At 39.4% G+C, this 20,235-nt stretch overlaps 1 protein-coding gene across 1 annotated transcript in view; it reads right to left on the bottom strand.

The window, feature by feature from the left end:
• Positions 1-20,235, bottom strand: part of YES1 (YES proto-oncogene 1, Src family tyrosine kinase) — a gene marked incomplete at its 3' end in the record, with an annotated part of 78,539 nt that overhangs the window by 19,563 nt on the left and 38,741 nt on the right. The window contains exons 2-3 of the mRNA XM_079717583.1: positions 6,088-6,360; positions 2,178-2,277 (exon numbers count right to left, since the gene is read on the bottom strand). Of these exons, the coding sequence (XP_079573709.1) occupies positions 2,178-2,277; positions 6,088-6,352 (365 nt within the window). The 5' untranslated portion in view covers positions 6,353-6,360. The remainder of the gene's footprint in view (positions 1-2,177; positions 2,278-6,087; positions 6,361-20,235) is intronic.

Raw genomic sequence — 20,235 nt, 5'->3', positions numbered from 1 at the left:
TGCATAAAATTACAATGTTTCTTTCTATCATATTAGGAGAAAAAACTCAGATGCCCTAGAACTACTGTAACCAAAATATTAGCAATGAGCAATAATAAAAAGATTTAATTCCTGGAATAAAGCATATTTACAAGAATGTTATCCATGAATATCCAAATAAGACTAAAATCAATTCAGAACATGAGAACTACATGTAGTTTGTAATAGATAAGCCTTGACTTTTCCAAAATTGATGTGAACGGAGAGTATATTATCAATCCGCAATGAGGAAGACATATGGGTTCTGCTACTATAGATTAAATGCATGTTTTGCTTTACCAGAGATAAGTATTGAAAATATTTTGTCTACATTGAAATTTTATAAATTCTTGAGGTGAATCTGATCTTTAAAAAATGAAATGGAAAATCCTTTTGTAATTCAAATGTTTACAAACTCATATACTTGGCTTGTAACTTCCTAGTATATATTAAGTACTTTCAGATATACAAACTGAAAACTTTGATCCTGATAATCATTCACTGATTCATTCAAACATTCACTGAATATCTTTAAGTAACAGACCTTATAGAGTGTGCTAGAAACAGGTAAAAAGTCCTCATCCTCAAGTAACTCCATCTAGAGCAGGATTTCTCAATCTCGGCACTACTGACACTTTGGGCTGGACAATGCTTTGTGGTGGGGGGCTGTCCTGTGCACTGCAGGACGCTGAGCGGTATCCCTGGCCTCCACCCATTAGATGCCAGTTGTAGCACCATGGATGTAACAAACAAAAATGTCTCCAGACATGGTCAAATGTCCCCTGGGTGATTCTGCCCCCATGTTGAGAACCACTGGTCTAAAAGGATGATAGGCAAGTGATAAATTTTAATTCAAAACTGTGATGGCAGCTATAATTGAGGTTTGCACAGGTTGCTATGTAAACATGTAAGAGAGACACCAAATCCAGCAGGAGGTGGGGACTGGGCCAGGCAGGAAAGGTAGAAAGAATATCAAGAAAGGCTTCCTTGAGAAAGGACACAGGAATATACACTTTGACGGATGCATAGGGTTGGCCAGATGAAGGAAGAAAAGTGGAGGGACAAGAAGTTACATTCCAGAAAAAAGAAATCGCATGTGTGAAAGCACAGAGAAGGGGAGAACCCCCAGTGTATTCAGAATCATACATAAGTAATTCAGTCTGGCTGGGCAGTGGAGTGAGGAAGGGGAAGCAGCTCAATGAATGACACCTGCTCTTATTGCTCTTTTATCTTGACAGCAGCCAGTAGCTACTGAAGGATTTTTTTTTTTTTTTTTTTTTTTTTTTGCAGTACTTGGGCCTCTCACTGTTGTGGCCTCTCCCGTTGTGGAGCACAGGCTCCGGACACGCAGGCCCAGCGGCCACGGCTCACGGACCCAGCCGCTCCACAGCATGTGGGATCCTCCCGGACCTGGGCACGAACCGGCATCCCCTGCATCGGCAGGCGGACTCTCAACCACTGCGCCACCAGGGAGGCCCCGCTACTGAAGGATTTTAAAGCCGACAGACAGAATCACATTTCATGTTCTCAAAAAATAACTGGTAGCAAGTGGGAACAAGGATGGAAGGAAACATGACTGGATGCAAAGAGACCATAAATGTCTATTCTGAGAAGTTACAAAGTGGTCGCTGTGCCTGCTAATGAAATTATGGGATCTATTTTCCGTAACAAGCACTGAATTTTCTACGGTGGCCCACTAAATGACAAGAAGTCTGAGAGTCACATAAGGAAACAGCAACGTAACATGGTCAGTTTGGGACTGCAGGAGGTCCTTAGCCTTTTTAGTTTGTTTTTTTTAAGAGAAAGAGATTAAGATCTTTAAATCATCTAGTACTTAGATAAATGGGATCATAGAAATATCTTTATAAAGGTTTTTTTAAGTAAGGTACTTACTTACATATACTCCCTCAATCCTCACTCTTAAATCTCTACTGTTTATGGCAGAACCACAGCAACACAATTTGTAGAAACCATAACTGCTGGCTCCGGCAGTAGTATTATGCCGTATGTCTAAAGAAACCAAATGTATCATCCAATCCAGTGGGCAGAGACCCACGCCCCACTACTCCCGTCTCTGAATCATCAACCAGCTCAGTGGTTTCAGTGTAAAGTAGGCTGCCGTTGGTATTTCTCCCCCGTAAAATGTTCATAACACTTACGTATTGTTAATTATTTGAAATCTTTCACCCTTCTTAAATGAAAGGTCTTCTGTAGTTCTAGCTTCATAATCATATAAGGCCACAAATACAGTAACACCACCTATTGGGGGAAAAAAAGACCAAGGTAAATTATATAGACAAATTAACAACAGAGAAATTTAAAAACATTGCCAACACCAACAAAAAAAGCTTAAGCATAGTTCTTTTCTCCTGGTCTCCAGAATCTATTTTTAAAAGTTGGAGATTTAATTCGCTGAAGTTTTCAAGTTATTAAGATGCTATCTTAAGGCCTTCCATGAGACTACTGTACTCTACAAATTCTAAAATTCTATAGACCCAGAGAGACATTTTTAATCTTGATTCATAGCTGCAACATCTCTAGCTTGAAAAGACAAAGTTCAAATCAATTCCTTGGCAGAAAAAGCATTAACGAGTATTATAAACTAGCATTGATCATCTCAATTTCTTAAAAACAATAAGTGAACATTCCCATCCTTAAGACTAATCATTCACTGTATAGCACAGGGAACTCTACTCAATACTCTGTAATGACCCATATGGGAACAGAATTTAAAAAAAGAGTGGATATATGTATATGTATAACTGATTCACTTTGCTGTACAGCAGAACACAACATTGTAAATCAACTATACTCCAATAAAAATTAATTAAAAAAAAGACTAACAGTAATAACTAGGGTTTTATTAAGATTATTTATTATATTTAATACAAAGATAAAAACAGCATGTTTTTCTTAGAAATTAAATGGTATGGCTGAAATGGATTATAAATTCCAAAAATAATTTTGTCATATAAAGCACTGTATGTAGTTGCTTAAGACATAAGCAACTTAAATAGCCAAACTATTATCTGCAAGCGAAAGAACAGAATCTCATTTATCTGGCTTCTCCCCTGAGGCCCGGTCATATATTAACTACCTATTTGACATCTCAAATGTCTATCAAGCATTTAAAATTTTTTAGGTACAAAACAAAGGTGTTGGGCTTCCCTGGTGGCGCAGTGGTTGAGAGTCCGCCTGCCGATGCAGGGGACACGGGTTCGTGCCTGGGTCCGGGAAGATCCCACATGCCACGGAGAGGCTGGGCCTGTGAGCCATGGCCGCTGAGCCTGCGCGTCCGGAGCCTGTGCTCCGCAACGGGAGAGGCCACAACAGTGAGAGGTCCTCGTACCGCAAAAAAAAAACAAAACAAAAAAAAAGAAAACACAAAGGTGTTGACTTTTTTCCTCTAACCTTAAGTATTACTGAAGTCTTCCCTACCTCAGCGAACACTACCAGTCAGGTATTCAAGCCAAGTCCATTACCAGCACTGTCAGTTCTACCTCTAAAGTACCTTATCTAATTCCTTTTCATTTCCACCTCTTCCACCCTAATCCACGTCCCTGTTATCTCTTACTGGGAAAGTAATAGCCTAACTCACTTCTATATCTGGTTCCCTACATCCACCCTTCACGAAGCTGCCAGAGGGAAGTTTTTAGAAAGGGAATTCAATCGTGCACATTCTTTACTGAAATCTCTTCAATAACTTCAATAAAATCATAAAATTTGAAAATATTGAAAATAAAATTTTCAATAAAATCATTCTAGTTAGTTCCTTCATAGTATTTATGAACCATTAATCCTCCTGTTCAGTTGTTTCTGTAATTATTATCCAACCCTCATTATAATGTAAACTCCATTAGGGCAGAAATCTTGTTTCTCTTGCTTACAACTCACTATACCTGGCACACAGACGCTCATCAATAAACTAATATCCATCAATGGACTATTTCCCGTAAATAAACTGCTTTAGGTAACTCAAGTATGTCTTCTCAACATTTAATCATTTTGGATTACTATCTTTCCAGAACATATGATCCTGAAAATAAACTTTTACTGGTGACTGAGAAATACCATCATGACCAACTATTACTGAAGTATTTAGAGTCAGGGGGCTGGAATTAAGACTATAATTGACTCTTTGAAGTCCATAACTTCTCAAATGAAGAGTCTAACAGAATTTGTGATTGACATTCTCTGGTCACTATTTTTGGTCTGGAGGTGAGCAGAGTGAAGGGACACATTTATAGTCCATGCTTGTAGAAGAGATTCTTCTTTTGTCCCCTCATGTTGCTCAATTTGGTGCTGGCAGCTGTTTTGCCAAGCCTAAGGATAAAGTGGACACTCCAAGGGCTGCAAGGGAGACACCAAAGAAACTCGAGTCCTTGATGACATCAAGGAACTGCTGGATCAAGGAATCCTGGAGCTCACCCTACTTTTAAAGCCAGTTGTGCTTTGTTACTCAAGGGAAAAGCATCCCGACAGGGGACCCTTCACAAAAGAACCATCTCTCTTTTTGAAGTTTCTGACTACGTTTTTAGAGCATTTCTGCCTCCATGAAAGGTTGTTGGCCATCACTTCTTGCTGTTCTCTGAAAGGATATTGTAGGGTAATAAATGAAGTTCTAGAATAGGGCATTAAATCTGTGCCCTCCTGCTTATTATCTGTGACTCTGAAAAAAAAAATCATTTAAACACTGAGCCTCAGGATTTTTCTTTTTTTAGTCAGTAGTATCTAATAGGAAAACTGTATTATCATCACAAAACTGCCATTTACCTAACATTTATCAAGTAACTACTATAATACTTTAATAATGGTTAGCACTTTACAATCCTCAGAAGTTGTAATATTCTAGAGGGAGGGGTATACATTTTTCAGGGTTGTTCTTTTTTGGCCGTGCTGCACGGCATGTGGGATCCTAGTTCCCCAACCAGGGATCGAACCTGTGCCCACTGGACTGCCAGGGAAGTCCCCAGGAGGGAGGGGTATACTTTTTTTTTAAAATAGATCTTTATTGGAGTAAAATTGCTTCACAATACTGTCTTCGTTTCTGTTGTACAACAAAGTAAATCAGCTATACATATACATATATTCCCATATCCCCTCCCTCTTAAGCCTCCCTCCCACCCTCCCTATCCCACCCCTCTAGGTCATCGCAAAGCACCAAGCTGATCTCCCTGTGCTATGAGGCTGCTTCCCACTAGCTATCTATTTTACATTTGGTAGTGTATATATGTCCATGCTACTCTCACCTCGACCCAGCTTCCCCCTCCCCCACCAGTCCCCAAGTCCATTCTCTATGTCTATGTCTTTATTCCTGCCCTGCAACTAGGTTCATCAGTACCATTTTTTTTTAAGATTCCATATATATGTGTTAGCATACAGTATTTTTCTCCTTCTGACTTACTTCACTGCATATGACAGAACCTAGGTCCATCCCCCTCACTACAAACAACTCAATTTCATTTCTTTTTATGGCTGAGTAATATTCCATTGTATATATGTGCCACATCTTCTTTATCCAGTCATCTGTCGATGGACACTTAGGCTGCTTCCATGTCCTGGCTATTGTAAATAGAGCTGCAATGAACACTGTGGTACATGACTCTTTTTGAATTATGGTTTTCTCAGAGTATATGCCCAGCAGTGGGATTGCTGGGTCATATGGTAATTCTATTTTTAGCTTTTTAAGGACCTTCCATACTGTTCTCCATAGTGGCTGTATCAATTTACATTCCCACCAACAGTGCAGGAGGGTTCCCTTTGGGGTATACGTTTTTAATCTTTATATTTCCAGTGCCTGCCAGTCAGCACTCACTAATTATTTGAAAAATGAATTAGTGAAATACTTATATAAACCAGTACATAATCACCATCAGATTACTACCAAATTTCCCAGAGTAATATCCATGTACACAATAAGACTCGAATTTATGTTGGAGACTTTAATTTTTACATAAACTTATTTTAATAGTCCCCCAGTAAGTTAGTTCTCTTACAGCAGGCAAACTTTATGTATTGCCCAAGGTCACATTCTCAAACCAACAACAGGATTGTCCATTTAAATCTCACCTGTTAAACCAGCAGGATAGGAACTTGGCACCCCTGAAAATGAGGAAGATGCTCCTCCAAAAGGTGTCACCCCTGAGGATCCTCCAAATGGTGTCATGGAAAGGTTGCTGAAGTTAACAGATGTGCTCTTTGTGGAGCACGTTGGTGCCAGGGCAGTGTGCTCTGCTCCATGATGGCTGACACTTGTACCGACCTGTTCTGGAGCGTTTTCTGGTCTGTATTTAATGGCTGGACTTTTGTTCTCTTTACTTTTAATGCAGCCCATTATCAAATCTACAAAGGTGATAAGGCAAATTTTGAGAAGCAGTGAACATAAAGTATACTTCAAAAGGTGCAATTCAATAGGTGACTTTAAATGAGGCATTTTCCCCCTGCAAATAAGTTAACAATAACGAAACAAACCAAAAAGAACCTAGACAGCTGCAAATAAAGTCTCGCCACCTCATTTACCTTTATTACAATTCTGCTAACGTATCATTCCAATCATGTCATTCTCCAGCTCAATCTCCTTTAATGGTTCAATGACAACATGCCACAGTGTATTGGGAAAACCATGGGCTCTGATGCCAGAGGCCAGAGTTTGAATCCTAGCTTCCTACTTCCTAGTGCAGTGACTGCAGGTATGTTGCTTAACTTCTCTGCACCTCAGTTACTTGAAAAAGGAGAACAATAATATCACCTACTTCATAAGGTTTTCTCTAAGGATTAAATTTTTTTTTTTTTTTTTCTTTTTCTTTTTTTTTTTTTTTTTTTTGCGGTACGCGGGCCTCTCACTGTTGTGGCCTCTCCCATTGCGGAGCACAGGCTCCGGACGCGCAGGCTCAGCGCCCATGGCTCACGGGCCCAGCCGCTCCACGGCACGTGGGATCCTCCCAGACTGGGGCACGAACCCATGTCCCCTGCATTGGCAGGCGGACTCCCAACCACTGCGCCACCAGGGAAGCCCCTCTAAGGATTAAATTTTTCACAGCTTCTAGACAATCTCTGGTTCTACATAGTGGGTACTAGCAAATTCTGGTTGTTTTCCTTCTACCTATACCAGCACTGTGTAACAGAAATATTATCTGAGCCATGCATATAATTCTAAATTTTCTAGTAAATACATTTAAAAAATAAAAACAGGTAAAATTAATTTTAATAATATATTTGATTTGACTCAATAAATCTAAAATATAATTATTTTAACATGTCATCAATATGAAAAATTTTAATGAGATGTTTTATATTCTCTTGTACTAAATCTTAGAAATCTGGTGTGCATTTTAAACTTACAGTACATCTCAAGCACATTTTAAGTGCTCAACAGCTGTATGTGGCTAGTGGCTACTACACGGGACAATGCATCTCTATATCTTTTCCCTTCCCTACCAATGGACACACTCCCAATGCTTGCCAAATTGGACTTCAATTTATCTTTCCCACTTTATCATTTCCTCACTTATGCACACATGGAGAAAAAATAAATTCCTGTTTCTCCAATACATATGCCCTGTGCTTTCCCATTTTTGTGTTTTCCCTCCTAAAAGTGCCTCTGTCAGTTAATACTCTCCTCACATCTCTACCTGCTAGTGAATTTATCCATTCACTGAGGGTCATTACAAATGTTACTTTACCATTCAGGCTGTCTCCATAACTGGTAAAATACCTTCTTCCTTAAAACTTCTAATGTACTTTTGGAGAGTTTTTTTTTTTTTTTTTTTGCGGTACGCGGGCCTCTCACTGTTGTGGCCTCTCCCGTTGCAGAGCACAGGCTCCGAATGCGCAGGCTCAGCAGCCATGGCTCACGGGCCCAGCCGCTCCGCGGCATGTGGGATCCTCCCGGAATGGGGCAGGAACCCGTGTCCCCTGCATCGACAGGCGGACTCTCAACCACTGCGCCACCAGGGAAGCCCTGGAGAGATTTTTGTACGAGACTCTCACTTGCATCTTGTTTTTTGCTAATTCCCAGCCTACCCTCAAGTCACTGGCAACACACTTCTTAAAAGGCAAGAGTTTCTCACCTCTTATATACTGTACAGCCTACCAACATGACTTGCATATAGTATGTTTACTGAAAATACAAAATCTGCATTATTCCATTCACTTCCTGCAGAAGAACTAATGGTGATTTCATTAATTCACTTTTTTTTCCCCTGGCTGTGATGCGCGGCATGCGGGATCTTAGTTTCCCAACCAGGGACTGAACCCGCACCCCCTTCAGTGGAAGTGCAGAGTCCTAACCACTGAACTGCCAGGGAATTCCCCTAATTCACTTACTTTTTACACCATTTCCCTTCTTTTACAGCATTCAAAAAAGGAAGGAGGTGAGTGATAAGATGACTGCTTCATCAATTCTGAAAGACTGAACATTTTTACAGACTCAACTAAATAATACTGATATAAAATGTAGCTATAAATATTAAAAGAGAAACAGTCTCAGAAACTCAAAGTTTGAAGGTTTTCACATCTATCTTAAAACAGGTATATTCTGAAGACGTGACAATAAAGCACAGGATTGGAACATGACTGGGACTGGAAACTTAAATATCTACTGAAAACACTATGAGAGAATAATAAACTAAATATATAAAAGGCAGTCTTCTAAATGTGTTAGAAAAAACTAAAGGTAAGCTGTTTCATAACCTAGCAGTTGGAAAAGCCTTTAAAGCGTAAAAGTAGAAACCTTAAAGGAAAAGACTGAGAGATACATAATTAAGTTGGGGGGGGCAGATGTGGACACAGAAACTCTTAAGTGAAACTAAAGACATGAGAAGTAGGGAGAATATCTTTGCACTTGCTCATGCTCTTACTTGTTCTCTCAACACATAAATGTACTCATATGAAAACTGGTTGACATTCTTAATACAGACAACTCTTACACATTAAAAAATATATATATAAGCCCCTTAGAAAAATAGGAAAGCCTATCAACAGGCAATTCACAAAGGAAATATGAAAGGCCAATTAGCATATGAAGATATGTCCAACCATCCCAGTCTTCTAATAAATGCAAATTTTTAGGGAATTCCCTGGGGGTCCAGTGGTTAGGACTCTGCACTCTCACTGCTGAGGGCCTGGGTTTGATCCCTGGTCAGGGAACTAAAATCCCAAAAGCCGTGTGGCACGACAATCAATCAATCAATCAATAAATGCAAACTTTTAAAGGTATCCTTTTTGCTTATGAGATTGGCAAATTTTGGCTCAACAGTCAAGGCTGAAGGGTGAATTTTAATCAACAATCAATATATACCCACAAAATATGTTAAATTGCAAAAATATTTTAAAGTCTATACAAGACTTTCACTATTACCTATATCCAAAGCCTAAATATTAAAAAAATATTTTAACAATTACATAGACTTTGAAAGAACAGTAGTTGTATGACAGAGAAAAAATTATGAAAGCCAGTAACGGTGCTAACATTTTAAATTTGATAACAGACCAACTGAAATACATCAATTCATAACCGAGGTTACCATAACTATTTACCCACCCTCATTTCTATTTCCAGCTTCCTTAATTCCTCATTTTCACCTTTTTCTTCACTCAGGATCTTTGCTAAGGTCTTTTCTCCCCATAAGAAATCACTCCTAACTTAACTCCTCTTCCTTCAAAAGTCATATCTTTTTTCCCTCACTCTACCAGTTTTTCATTACTACTGTCCTCCAGTCTCTTTTTCTTAGAGTCTTTGGTCCAGCTTCTCACATCTACCCACTTATTCTTTTCAATAGCTCCAGGACAGAACATCATTTTCAGTCCAGTTCCAATAGCACCCAGTATCAATACACAGGAGTCATCACTGCTGCCCATCTCCTTTAGAGATATTAATATATATGTATGTATATAAGTGTGTGTGTGTGTATATATATATATATATATATATATATATATATATATATATATATATATATATATATATTGGCCACACTGCATTGCTTGTAGGATTTTAGTTCCCCGAACAGGGACTGAACCCGGGCCCCTGGCAGTGAGAGTGCCAAGTCCTAACCACTGGACTGCCAGGGAATTCCCTAGAAACATTATTATAAATGTAGGATGCGATTTACATTTTTAAGTAAACTTCAGGTGCAATGAGTTATACAGATTTTAATGGACTGTCTTAGAAACATAACATTATTTAAAATATTTACATGGGAAAAGCCTCTTTCAAGTTCCAAGCTACTAACTTACAGATACATATTTATTAACAACATATATTTATTAGACACTACAAAGGGAGCTAAGGATGGCAAGAATGGTTCTTTTTCTTTAAAAAGGTCACAAATAAGTGAAGGAAAAAAATACAGTATTGTAAAATTTGAAAAATGCCAGAGTGAAAAAAAACACTAGAGCAGAGGTACGTACAGAACATCATGGGAATACAACAGAAGTTATGAGCTCTGCCTTGAGTGCTTGGGAAAGAAAATTTTGCAGACAATGTCATCTGAGCTAGGTCTTGAAGAGTTGGAGATTTAGGGAAGAAGAACTAGGATATTCCAGGAAGAATGAAGTGGGAAGAATGGTTCAGATGTTTGGAAAAGCATGGTGTATTTGGGGAACAGAAAACCCTGTGGCAGGAGTATAAGGGGGTGTTTTTGAGAATGGTGGGATGGATGGCTAGTGTTAGAGGAGAATTTACACACAAAGAGGATTATTTGCTAAGCAATAACTTTTAGATTTATCCAGGGAGCATTGGAAAGTTAAGACTCTTAAAAAGGTGAATAGCAGAAAATATGTGTTTTAGAATAACTGTGGTAAAAAGACAAATTATAGAGTGGAAAGAAAGGAAGAATGGCGGCAGTTAGTCAAGTTACAAAACTACTGCCATGACCCACGTGAGGCAGGACAAAAGCAGGAATACTGGGGCCAAAGATGAGGGGAAATGAGAGGTACACACCAAGTAAAATAATCAACTCTAGGGGATCGGCTGGGTATGGGTGGAGGAGACATGAAAAAGGAGTCATTTACTCAGTCCCTACAATTCACCAAACACTTTAAAAGTAGTTACTATGTGCGTGCTAGGGGCTGGATGATGCCAAAGTTTCTAGTTTGAACTGAGTGGAAAGTAACACCATGAGGTAGAGAAAAGAGAAACAGGTTTTTCTGGACCAACCAGTTCAGTTTCAGATGTTAGTTTCAGGGGTCTGTGGGGCATGATGTTGAGAAGTCTAGTGGGGAATGACAGTAAGTGTAAAGCTCTGAAAGAGGTAGAAACCAGAGAAAAGCTAAAAATTTTTTCACAGTGTAACCACACTTTTTGGAGATAATAAAACTCACCCAAGGCACGGATTTGGAGGGGTGTGAAAAATTAATACAGTGTTGCAGGACACCTACAGATACGGGATAGACGGGCAAGGAAATTAGGAAGCAGCAATTAAGAGTTGGGAGTGCTTTCATAAATACAAAAACACAATTGGAAAGGATAATCATTAACTTCAAGATAGTGGAAAGGGTTGGGGAAGAGTTTCAACTGTATCTGTGGCACTTTTTTTTTTTTTCTTAAAAGATAAATGAAGCAAATAGAGAAAAATGTTAATGTGTTAAACGTAGGTAATAGACATAATTCTTTTTGTTAGTTTGGAGTATTTAATACATTTTTAACAAGTAGAATAATACAGTGGGAATAGAGAAATAGACTTTCAAGAAGAAAATGACTAATAATGGTAAAGACCAACATGAAATCAAGTGGCATTTAAACTGATTTTAAAAGGCCAGCTGACTAGTAATTAGGAGCTCACTGATGACTTTCACAAGAGCATTTCTCAGCACCATGAAGGTAAAAGAGCGCAGTTAAGTTGAATAATAAAGTAATGACTAGGCCATGAAAATATGGTGACTTCTGGAATGCAACATCTTCCTAAGCTGGGAACATATACTTTGTATCAAAACATTTTCTATGATTTCTTTTTTTTTTTTTTTTATTAGTTTCTGCTTTATAACAAAGTGAATCAGTCATACATATACATCTGTTCCCACATCCCCTCCCTCATGCATCTCCCTCCCTCCCACCCTCCCCATCCCACCCCTCCAGGCGGTCACAAAGCACCGAGCTGATCTCCCTGTGCTCTGCGGCTGCTTCCCACTATCTATCTACCTTACGTTTGGTAGTGTATATATGTCCATGCCTCTCTTTCCCTTTGTCACAGCTTACCCTTCCCCTTCCCCATATCCTCAAGTCCATTCTCAAGTAGGTCTGTGTCTTTATTCCCGTTTTACCCCTAGGTTCTTCATGACATTTTTTTTTTTTTAAATTCCATATATATGTGTTAGCATACGGTATTTGTCTTTCTCTTTCTGACTTACTTCACTCTGTATGACAGACTCTAGGTCTATCCACCTCATTTCTATGATTTCTTTGTCTACTTCACAGATCCTTTCCTTCGCAGTCTTGGCGTAATCTAATTCGGCAGACACTTGGTTACTCAACAGCCATCCTGCTTTGATAAAAGAACCCTGATTTTGTTCACCTTCCTTCATTTGTCCAGCCCCAGGTAATAAATAATGACTGATTTAAGCCACTCTTGGTCCTATCCCTTTGCCATTAACTGTGTAAGCCATGAGTATGGGCTTCCAGGAAGTTTTTCCTCACTTGTAAAAAGGAATACAAGACAGAAGTAGTCCATTTTCACTCCCTAGATGTTATTGTGTTGATGCCTAAATCTGAGACTACAAAGCACCCATGTGAAAGGAGGACACAAACATACTGAAAAGGGGAGGGCAGAAAGATGAAAGGAACTTGGATCCCTGATGCTGCTGCTCAGTTACTGAACTATATAACCCTACAATAACCCGAGAACACAATTTAGCTCCAGAAATCTTACTATGTGAGATAAATATCTACTCTAAAAGTCAATTTTTTGTTTGGTTTTCAGTTACTTGAAGCTGAAAGGATCTTAAATAATAAACTATTCAAATCACATGACAATGGTTAATATATTAAATCCCTTTCAACATATCAAGATTCAATACCTTAACAAAAATAGATCTTCTCTCCAAGTATTTACATAAATCTGAGCTATCCTTAAAGACTGTAAAATTTACAGTCTATAAAAGTAAAATTTAATTTTTAAGCAAATGATTTCATATAGATATTTGCTTGAGTATAAGATGCATGAATAAGTTGCTGAAAAACAAGGCTTTACCTCAATTTGAATATTACTGTTACTTTAAGATTTTCTGAGAAATATGAATTTAAAATTTAGATTACAGAAATTTCTTCCCTTAGACACTATCAGATATTCTTTCCTAAAATGTTCTTTTTTAAAAAAATTAGCTTCAGGACTTCCCTGGTGGCGCAGTGGTTAAGAATCCGCCTGCCAATACAGAGGACACAGGTTCGACCCCTGGCCCAGGAAGATCCTGCATGCGTGAGGCAACTAAGCTCGTGCGCCACAACTACCGAGCCTGCGCTCTAGAGCCCGCGAGCCACAACTACTGAAGCCCGCACGCCTGGAGCCCATGCTCGGCAACAAGAGAAGCCACCGCAATGAGAAGTACGTGCGCTGTAACTAGAGAAAGCCTGCATGCAGCAACGAAGACCCAACGCAGACAAAAAAAGAAAAAAAAAAATCAACTTTGAGGTGTAATTTACATACAATAAAATGCACCCATTTAAAGTGTACAGTTCAATGAGTTTCGACAAATGTCTGTAACTGTGCAACCAATACTATAATTACAATATAGAAGATTCCAATCACCCCCAGAAGATTCTGTTGTACCCTTTTCCCAATAGGGAAAATCCCCAACCCCAGCCCTAAGCAATCACTGATTTGTTTTCTCTAACTATAGATTTATCTTTTCTAGAGTTTCATATAAATAGAATAATACTATAGTCTTTTTTGTGTCTGGCATTTTTTTTTTAAATTAGGCATTGTGTACCTGAGATACTTCCATATTGTTGCATATATAGGTAGTTCATTAATTTTTATTGCTAACTAAACCCTATCATATACCATAATTGTTTTTCCATCCACTTGTTGTTCCAGTTTGAGGCTACTATAAATAAAACAGCTACAAACATCCCCATACAAGTCTTCGGGTGGGTAGATATGTGCCTCTCCCCCCTCTCCCCATAAATACCTAAGGAATGGAATTGCTTGGTCATATAAAGTTAAATTACTGTAATAAGCTGTTAAACTGGTTTCCATAGTGACTGTACCATTTTGCATCACCACCAGCAGTGAATGTGAATTCATTCTCCACATTCTCAACAACACTTCTAAGTCTTTCTTTCCCCTCTCAGAAACCCATCACATGTTTACTTGGGTTTGGATATGATCCAAATAGTCTACATAGCTCTTTGACTTTTTATTCTATCTAAAAAGCTTTGACACTTGAAATCTACTGATATCAAAGGTAGCTGACAATATAAAATGCATATGGCTGAATTGATGTTACACACATTTACAACATGAGCATTACCAAAATCATTAGAACTGTTGATTTACCACTGATTTTAGTTCACTGATATAAACAATGGTCAGGACTTAGGTAACTGCCAAACACCTTTACCGCCATTCAATTTGCCAATGCTATCAAGAGCATTTCAATCTCAAGCCTGCCCTCTAAAATCCAGTATTATTTCTACACTCAGATTAGATCCAATGGCAATCTAAGACTGCATGGTTACTAAGATGCAATGATGATTCTTTCATATCTTACTACATCAATAGGTCAGTTTCTCACTTTTAAAACCCTATCTTTAAAAATTAAGGCATAAATGTGTAAAATCCACTCATATTAGTATACACGTCTGCAAGTTTTGACACATGCATACAGTCATGCAACTGCCACCTCAATGAAGATAAAGAACAGTTCCTAAAAAAAATAAAAATAAAAAAAATAAATAAATAAAAAAAAAAAAAAAAAAAAAGAACAGTTCCATCCCCACCCCCATCCCATGACACCTCCATGCACTTTTTGTAGTCAACCTCTCCCTCCAACCCCAGGAAACCATTAATCTGTTTTCTGTTCTTACAGTTTCACCTTTTCCAGATACCACAGAGCATGCAGCTTTTTGATTCTGGCTTTTTTCAGTTAGCATAATGCATCTGAGATCCACCCATGTTTTTGCAGGTATCAGTTCATTCCCCTCCCCCACCCCCTTTTTTTAGTTCATTCCTTTTTATTGCTGAGTGGTATGCATATACCACAGTTTATTCATTCCCCAGTTGATCTGGGTTGTTCCCAGTTTTTGAAAATCACAAATAGAGCCACTATGACCACATACACATAGGCTTTTCTGTGAACACAAGTTTTCATTTCATTTGAGTAAATACTTAGGAGGGAAACTGCTGGGCTGTATGGGAAGTATAACTTTATAAAAAACTGCAAACACTTTTCCAAAGCAGCTTTAACATTCTGCATTCTCACCATCAAAATGAGAATTCCAGTTGCTCTACATCCTCATCAACACTTGTTATTGTCAGTTGATTTTTTTAGGTGTGTAGTGCTGTTGTTAAGGTTTTAATTTATATTTTCCTAATGACTAAGTACCTGATATTAAGCATCTTTTCATGTGCTTATTTGCTACTCATATCTACTTTGGTGAAGTATCTGTTCAACTCAATTTTTTAATTGGGTTGTCTTCTTTCTAATATATTCTGGAAACAAGAATATTTACTAATATAATACTACTTATTATATTATTTAATATTCTAGAATCAAGTTCTTTGTCAAATATAATATTTTTTCCCAACCTATAGGTTGCCTTTGCATTTTTATAACAGTATCCTTGAACATGATTTTTAATTTTGATGCTCAATTAAGAAGTTTTAATTTTATGGTTTGTGCTGTGTCCTAATTGAGAATTCTTCACCAGAAGAATTTCTCCTGTTTTCACCAGAAGTTTTAGCTCTTTATATCAGGCCTACTGAGCCATTTTAAGTGGATTTTTGTATATGTTGTGAAGTCTACGATCCCATATTTTTATTTTTATTTTTATTTTTATTTATTTATTTTTTTTTTGTGGTATGCGGGCCTCTCACTGCTGTGGCCTCTTCCGTTGCGGAGCACAGGCTCCGGACGCGCAGGTTCCGCGGCCATGGCTCACGGGCCCAGCCGCTCCGCGGCATGTGGGATCTTCCCGGACCGGGGCACGAACCCGTGTCCCCTGCATTGGCAGGTGGACTCTCAACCACTGCGCCACCAGGGAAGCCCTACGATCCCATATTTTTAAACTGGATATACAATTCTTCAACTGCCATTTGTTGAAAAGACTATCCATTTCCCATTGAATTAACTTGATACGTTTGTCAAAAATCAATTAATCATAGGGCTTCCCTGGTGGCGCAGTGGTTGAGAGTCCGCCCGCCGATGCGGGAGACACAGGTTCGTGCCCCGGTCCGGAAGAATCCCGCATGCTGCGGAGCAGCTGGGCCCGTGAGCCATGGCCGCTGAACCTGCACGTCTGGAGCCTGTCCTCCGCAGTGGGAGAAGCCCCGGCAGTGAGAGGCCCGCATACAGCAAAAAAAAAAAAATCAATTAATCATAAATGCAAGGGTCTGTTTCTATACTATTAGTTCCACTGTTTTATATTATATGTCTATGCTTATGTCAATTATCACACTGTCTTCATCACTATAGCTTTACAGTAAGTCTTGAAATTAGATAAAATAAGTCCTCCAGTGTTTTTTTATCTTCTCCAAAATTGTTTTGGATACTCTATGGAAGGGGGTCAACAAACTTTTTCTGTAAGGGGTCAAAGAATAGACATTTTAAACTTTGCAAACCAAATGGTCTCTGTCACAACTACCTGACTCCACCATGTCAGTGCAAAAGTATGTTAGTGCATAGACAATACATAATTGCTAAGTGTGGCAATGTTGTAATAAAACTATTTCCAAAAACAAACAGTGGGTCAGATTTGGCCTGAAAGTTGCAGTTTGCCTGTGCACTAGGGTCTTTCATTTCCATACAAACTGTAAAGTCAGCTTGTCAATCTCTAGAAAAATGCCTGCTGGAATGTTGACTGGGATGATATTGAATCTACAGATCAATTTGGGGAGAACCGACATCTTGAAAATATTGATCTCCTGATCCAAGAATACAGTACTCCATTTATTTAGAACTTTAAAAATTTCTCTCAGCAATGTTTTGCAATTTTCTGTGTATAGATAGGTCTTGTTCAATTTTTGTTAAACTTATCTCTAGGCATTTCATGGTTTTTGTTATTACTATAAATGGCATTACTTTATTTCTATTTCTAATGGTTCATCACTTATACAAACATATATTAATATATTAATAATATACTTGGTACTTACACATTGACCTCATATCCTGTGACCCTAATAATAATAAGTTCACATCTTAGTTCTAATAGCTTTTTTTTTTAGTTCCATAGGATTTTCTATATTCAAGGTCATGTGTACAAATAAACACTTTTTCTCTCCTTTAGCACCTCTAGTACATGCTGAATAGAAGTGAGGAGAGAGAACATCTTTGCCTCGTTCCTGGTCTTAAGGGAAAAGCATTTAGTCTATCACCATTAAGTATATTAGCTATGGGGCTTCCCTGGTGGCGCGGTGGTTGAGAGTCCGCCTGCCGATGCAGGGGACATGGGTTTGTGCCCCGGTCCGGGAGGATCCCACATGCCGCGGAGCGGCTGGGCCCGTGAGCCATGGCCGCTGAGCCTGCGCGTCCGCTCCGCAACGGGAGTGGCCACAACAGTGAGAGGCCCGTGTACAGCAAAAAAAAAAAAAAAAAAAAAAAAAAAAAAGTATATTAGCTGTAAGACTGTAGCTGACCTTCATTAGGCTGAGGGACATTCTCTTCTAATTCTGTGTTTGCTGAGAGTTTTTGTCATGAATGGGTGTTAAATTTTGTCAGATATTTTTATGTATCTACTCAGATGATAACATGGGTTTTCTCCTTTACTCAACTGATATGGTGGATTAAACGAATTGATTTTTGAGTGTTAACCCCACCTTGGCACCTCTACATTCTTGGAATAAAACACACTTGGTTATCATATATTACCCTTTTAATATATTCCTAAAGGCTAATATTTTGTTCAACATTTTTATGTCTATAGTCAAAGAGATATTGCTCTTTAGTTCTCTTCTAATTTGTCTGTGTTTGGTATCAGGGTAATTTTGGCCTCATGAAATAAGCTGGGAAATGTTCCCTTCCTCCTCTATTATTTTAAAGAGTTAAAATTAGTATTACTTCTAAAATATTCAAAAGAATTCACCAGTGAAGCCATCTAGGCCTTGAGTTTTCAATTACAAATTTAATATCTTTCACATACAGGGCTACTCATATTTGATTTTTCTTGTGTTACTTTGGTAACTTTTTCAAGATTTGTCCAATTCACCCAAGTTATTAAATTTATATTAGCATAAAGTTGTTCATAATATTCCTTTATTAATCTAGTCTAGCACCACAGCCCTTTCAAGGTTTCTCTTAGAAGTCCAGAGTAATCAACAAGGACTTTTTCTCCTCCAGTTGGTAAAACCTCAAATGCCTCCCAACCCTCCGTGATCTCAAAGGGCCACCAGCTCACAACAACAAACTGCTCTTTGCCTGACTTTACAGTTTCACACTCTGCAGGTACCTTCCAGAATTCAGCAAAAAATCAGAGAGACTCCTATGCAGGCTGTTAGCTTTATTTTTCTTTTTTTTTTTGCGGTACGCGGGCCTCTCACTGCTGTGGCCTCTCTCCCGTTGCGGAGCACAGGCTCCGGACGCGCAGGCTCAGCGGCCGCGGCTCACGGGCCCAGCCGCTCCGCGGCACGCGGGATCCTCCCAGATCGGGGCACGAACCCGCGCCCCCTGCATCGGCAGGCGGACTCCCAACCACTGCGCCACCAGGGAAGCCCTAGCCTTATTTTTCTAAATAGTGGTCTTTCTGCTGGAATTCTCCCCTGCAATTTCCAGCTGCCTTGGCCTCCATGAATTCTGATCTCCTCAACTTATTAAGACCACTCTCAGGCTTCCCTGGTGGCGCTGTAGTTAAGAATCCGCCTGCCAATGCAGGAGACACGGGTTCAAGCCCTGGTCCGGGAAGATCCCACATGCCTTGGAGCAACTAAGACCGTGCGCCACAACTACTGAGCCTGCGCTCTAGAGCCTGTGCTCTAGAGCCTGTGAGCCACAACTACTGAGCCCACGTGCCACAACTACTGAAGCCCGCACGCCTAGAGCCCGTGCTCCGCAACAAGACAAGCCACCGCAATGAGAAGCCTGCGCACCGCAACAAAGAGCAGCGCCCCCCCGCCGCTCACCACAACTAGAGAAAGCCTGCGCACAGCAATGAAAACCCAATGCAGCCAAAAATAAATAAATAAAATAAATTTTTTAAAAAAGAAAAGAAAAAAAAAAAAAAGGACCATTCTCCTTTGCCCAAGATCCCTATCCCTGCTCTGCAATTCAGACCATGCCTCTAGAGAAAGCTGGGGTGATTAGGTGACTGTCCAGCTTACCTCATTTGTTTCCTGTCTTTCAGGGAATCCCAGTCCTGTATTGTTATTGTTCAATGTCTGAAAACAATTGTTTCATATATTTTGTCCAGATTTTCAGTTTTTTGGTTTTGGGGGAGTGGTAAATCCATCACGGTAAATCCATCATGGCCACTTTAAATGTTCTTAAAGGGGACTTCCCTGGCAGTCCAGTGGTTAAGACTCCACACTTCCAATGCAGGGAGCATGGGTTCAATCCCTGGTCAGGAAACTAGGGTCCCACATGCTGCGAGTCACGGCCAAAAAAAAAAAAAAAAAAGTTCTTAAAAGTTAATCCCTAAAAAAACCATTTCATTCCTTGGTTTTAATATCATTAAAGTGCAGAGAGTATTATTTCTTTTCTTTTCTTTTTTTTTTTTTTTGCGGTATGCGGGCCTCTCACTGTTGTGGCCTCTCCCGTTGCGGAGCACAGGCTCCGGACGCGCTCCCGGACCGGGGCACGAACCCATGTCCCCTGCATCGGCAGGCGGACTCTCAACCACTGCACCACCAGGGAAGCCCAGAGAGTATTATTTCTAAATAAATTTAAGTCAGTTTATGTAACAGATAATGGACTTATTCCTTAACAATAACCACTTCCACGGACTTCCCTGGCGGTCCAGTGGTTAAGACTCTGCGCTTCCACTGCAGGGGGTGTGGGTTCGATCCCTGGTAGGGAAACTAAGATCCCACATGTCACTCCACATGGCCAAAAAAATCATCATCATCATCA

The sequence above is a fragment of the Hyperoodon ampullatus genome (assembly GCF_949752795.1).
Source record: "Hyperoodon ampullatus genome assembly, chromosome: 13".
Classification (NCBI taxonomy): Eukaryota; Metazoa; Chordata; class Mammalia; order Artiodactyla; family Ziphiidae; genus Hyperoodon; species Hyperoodon ampullatus.
Note: the sequence above shows the minus strand (reverse complement) of the source record. Positions and strands in the feature narration are given on the sequence as shown.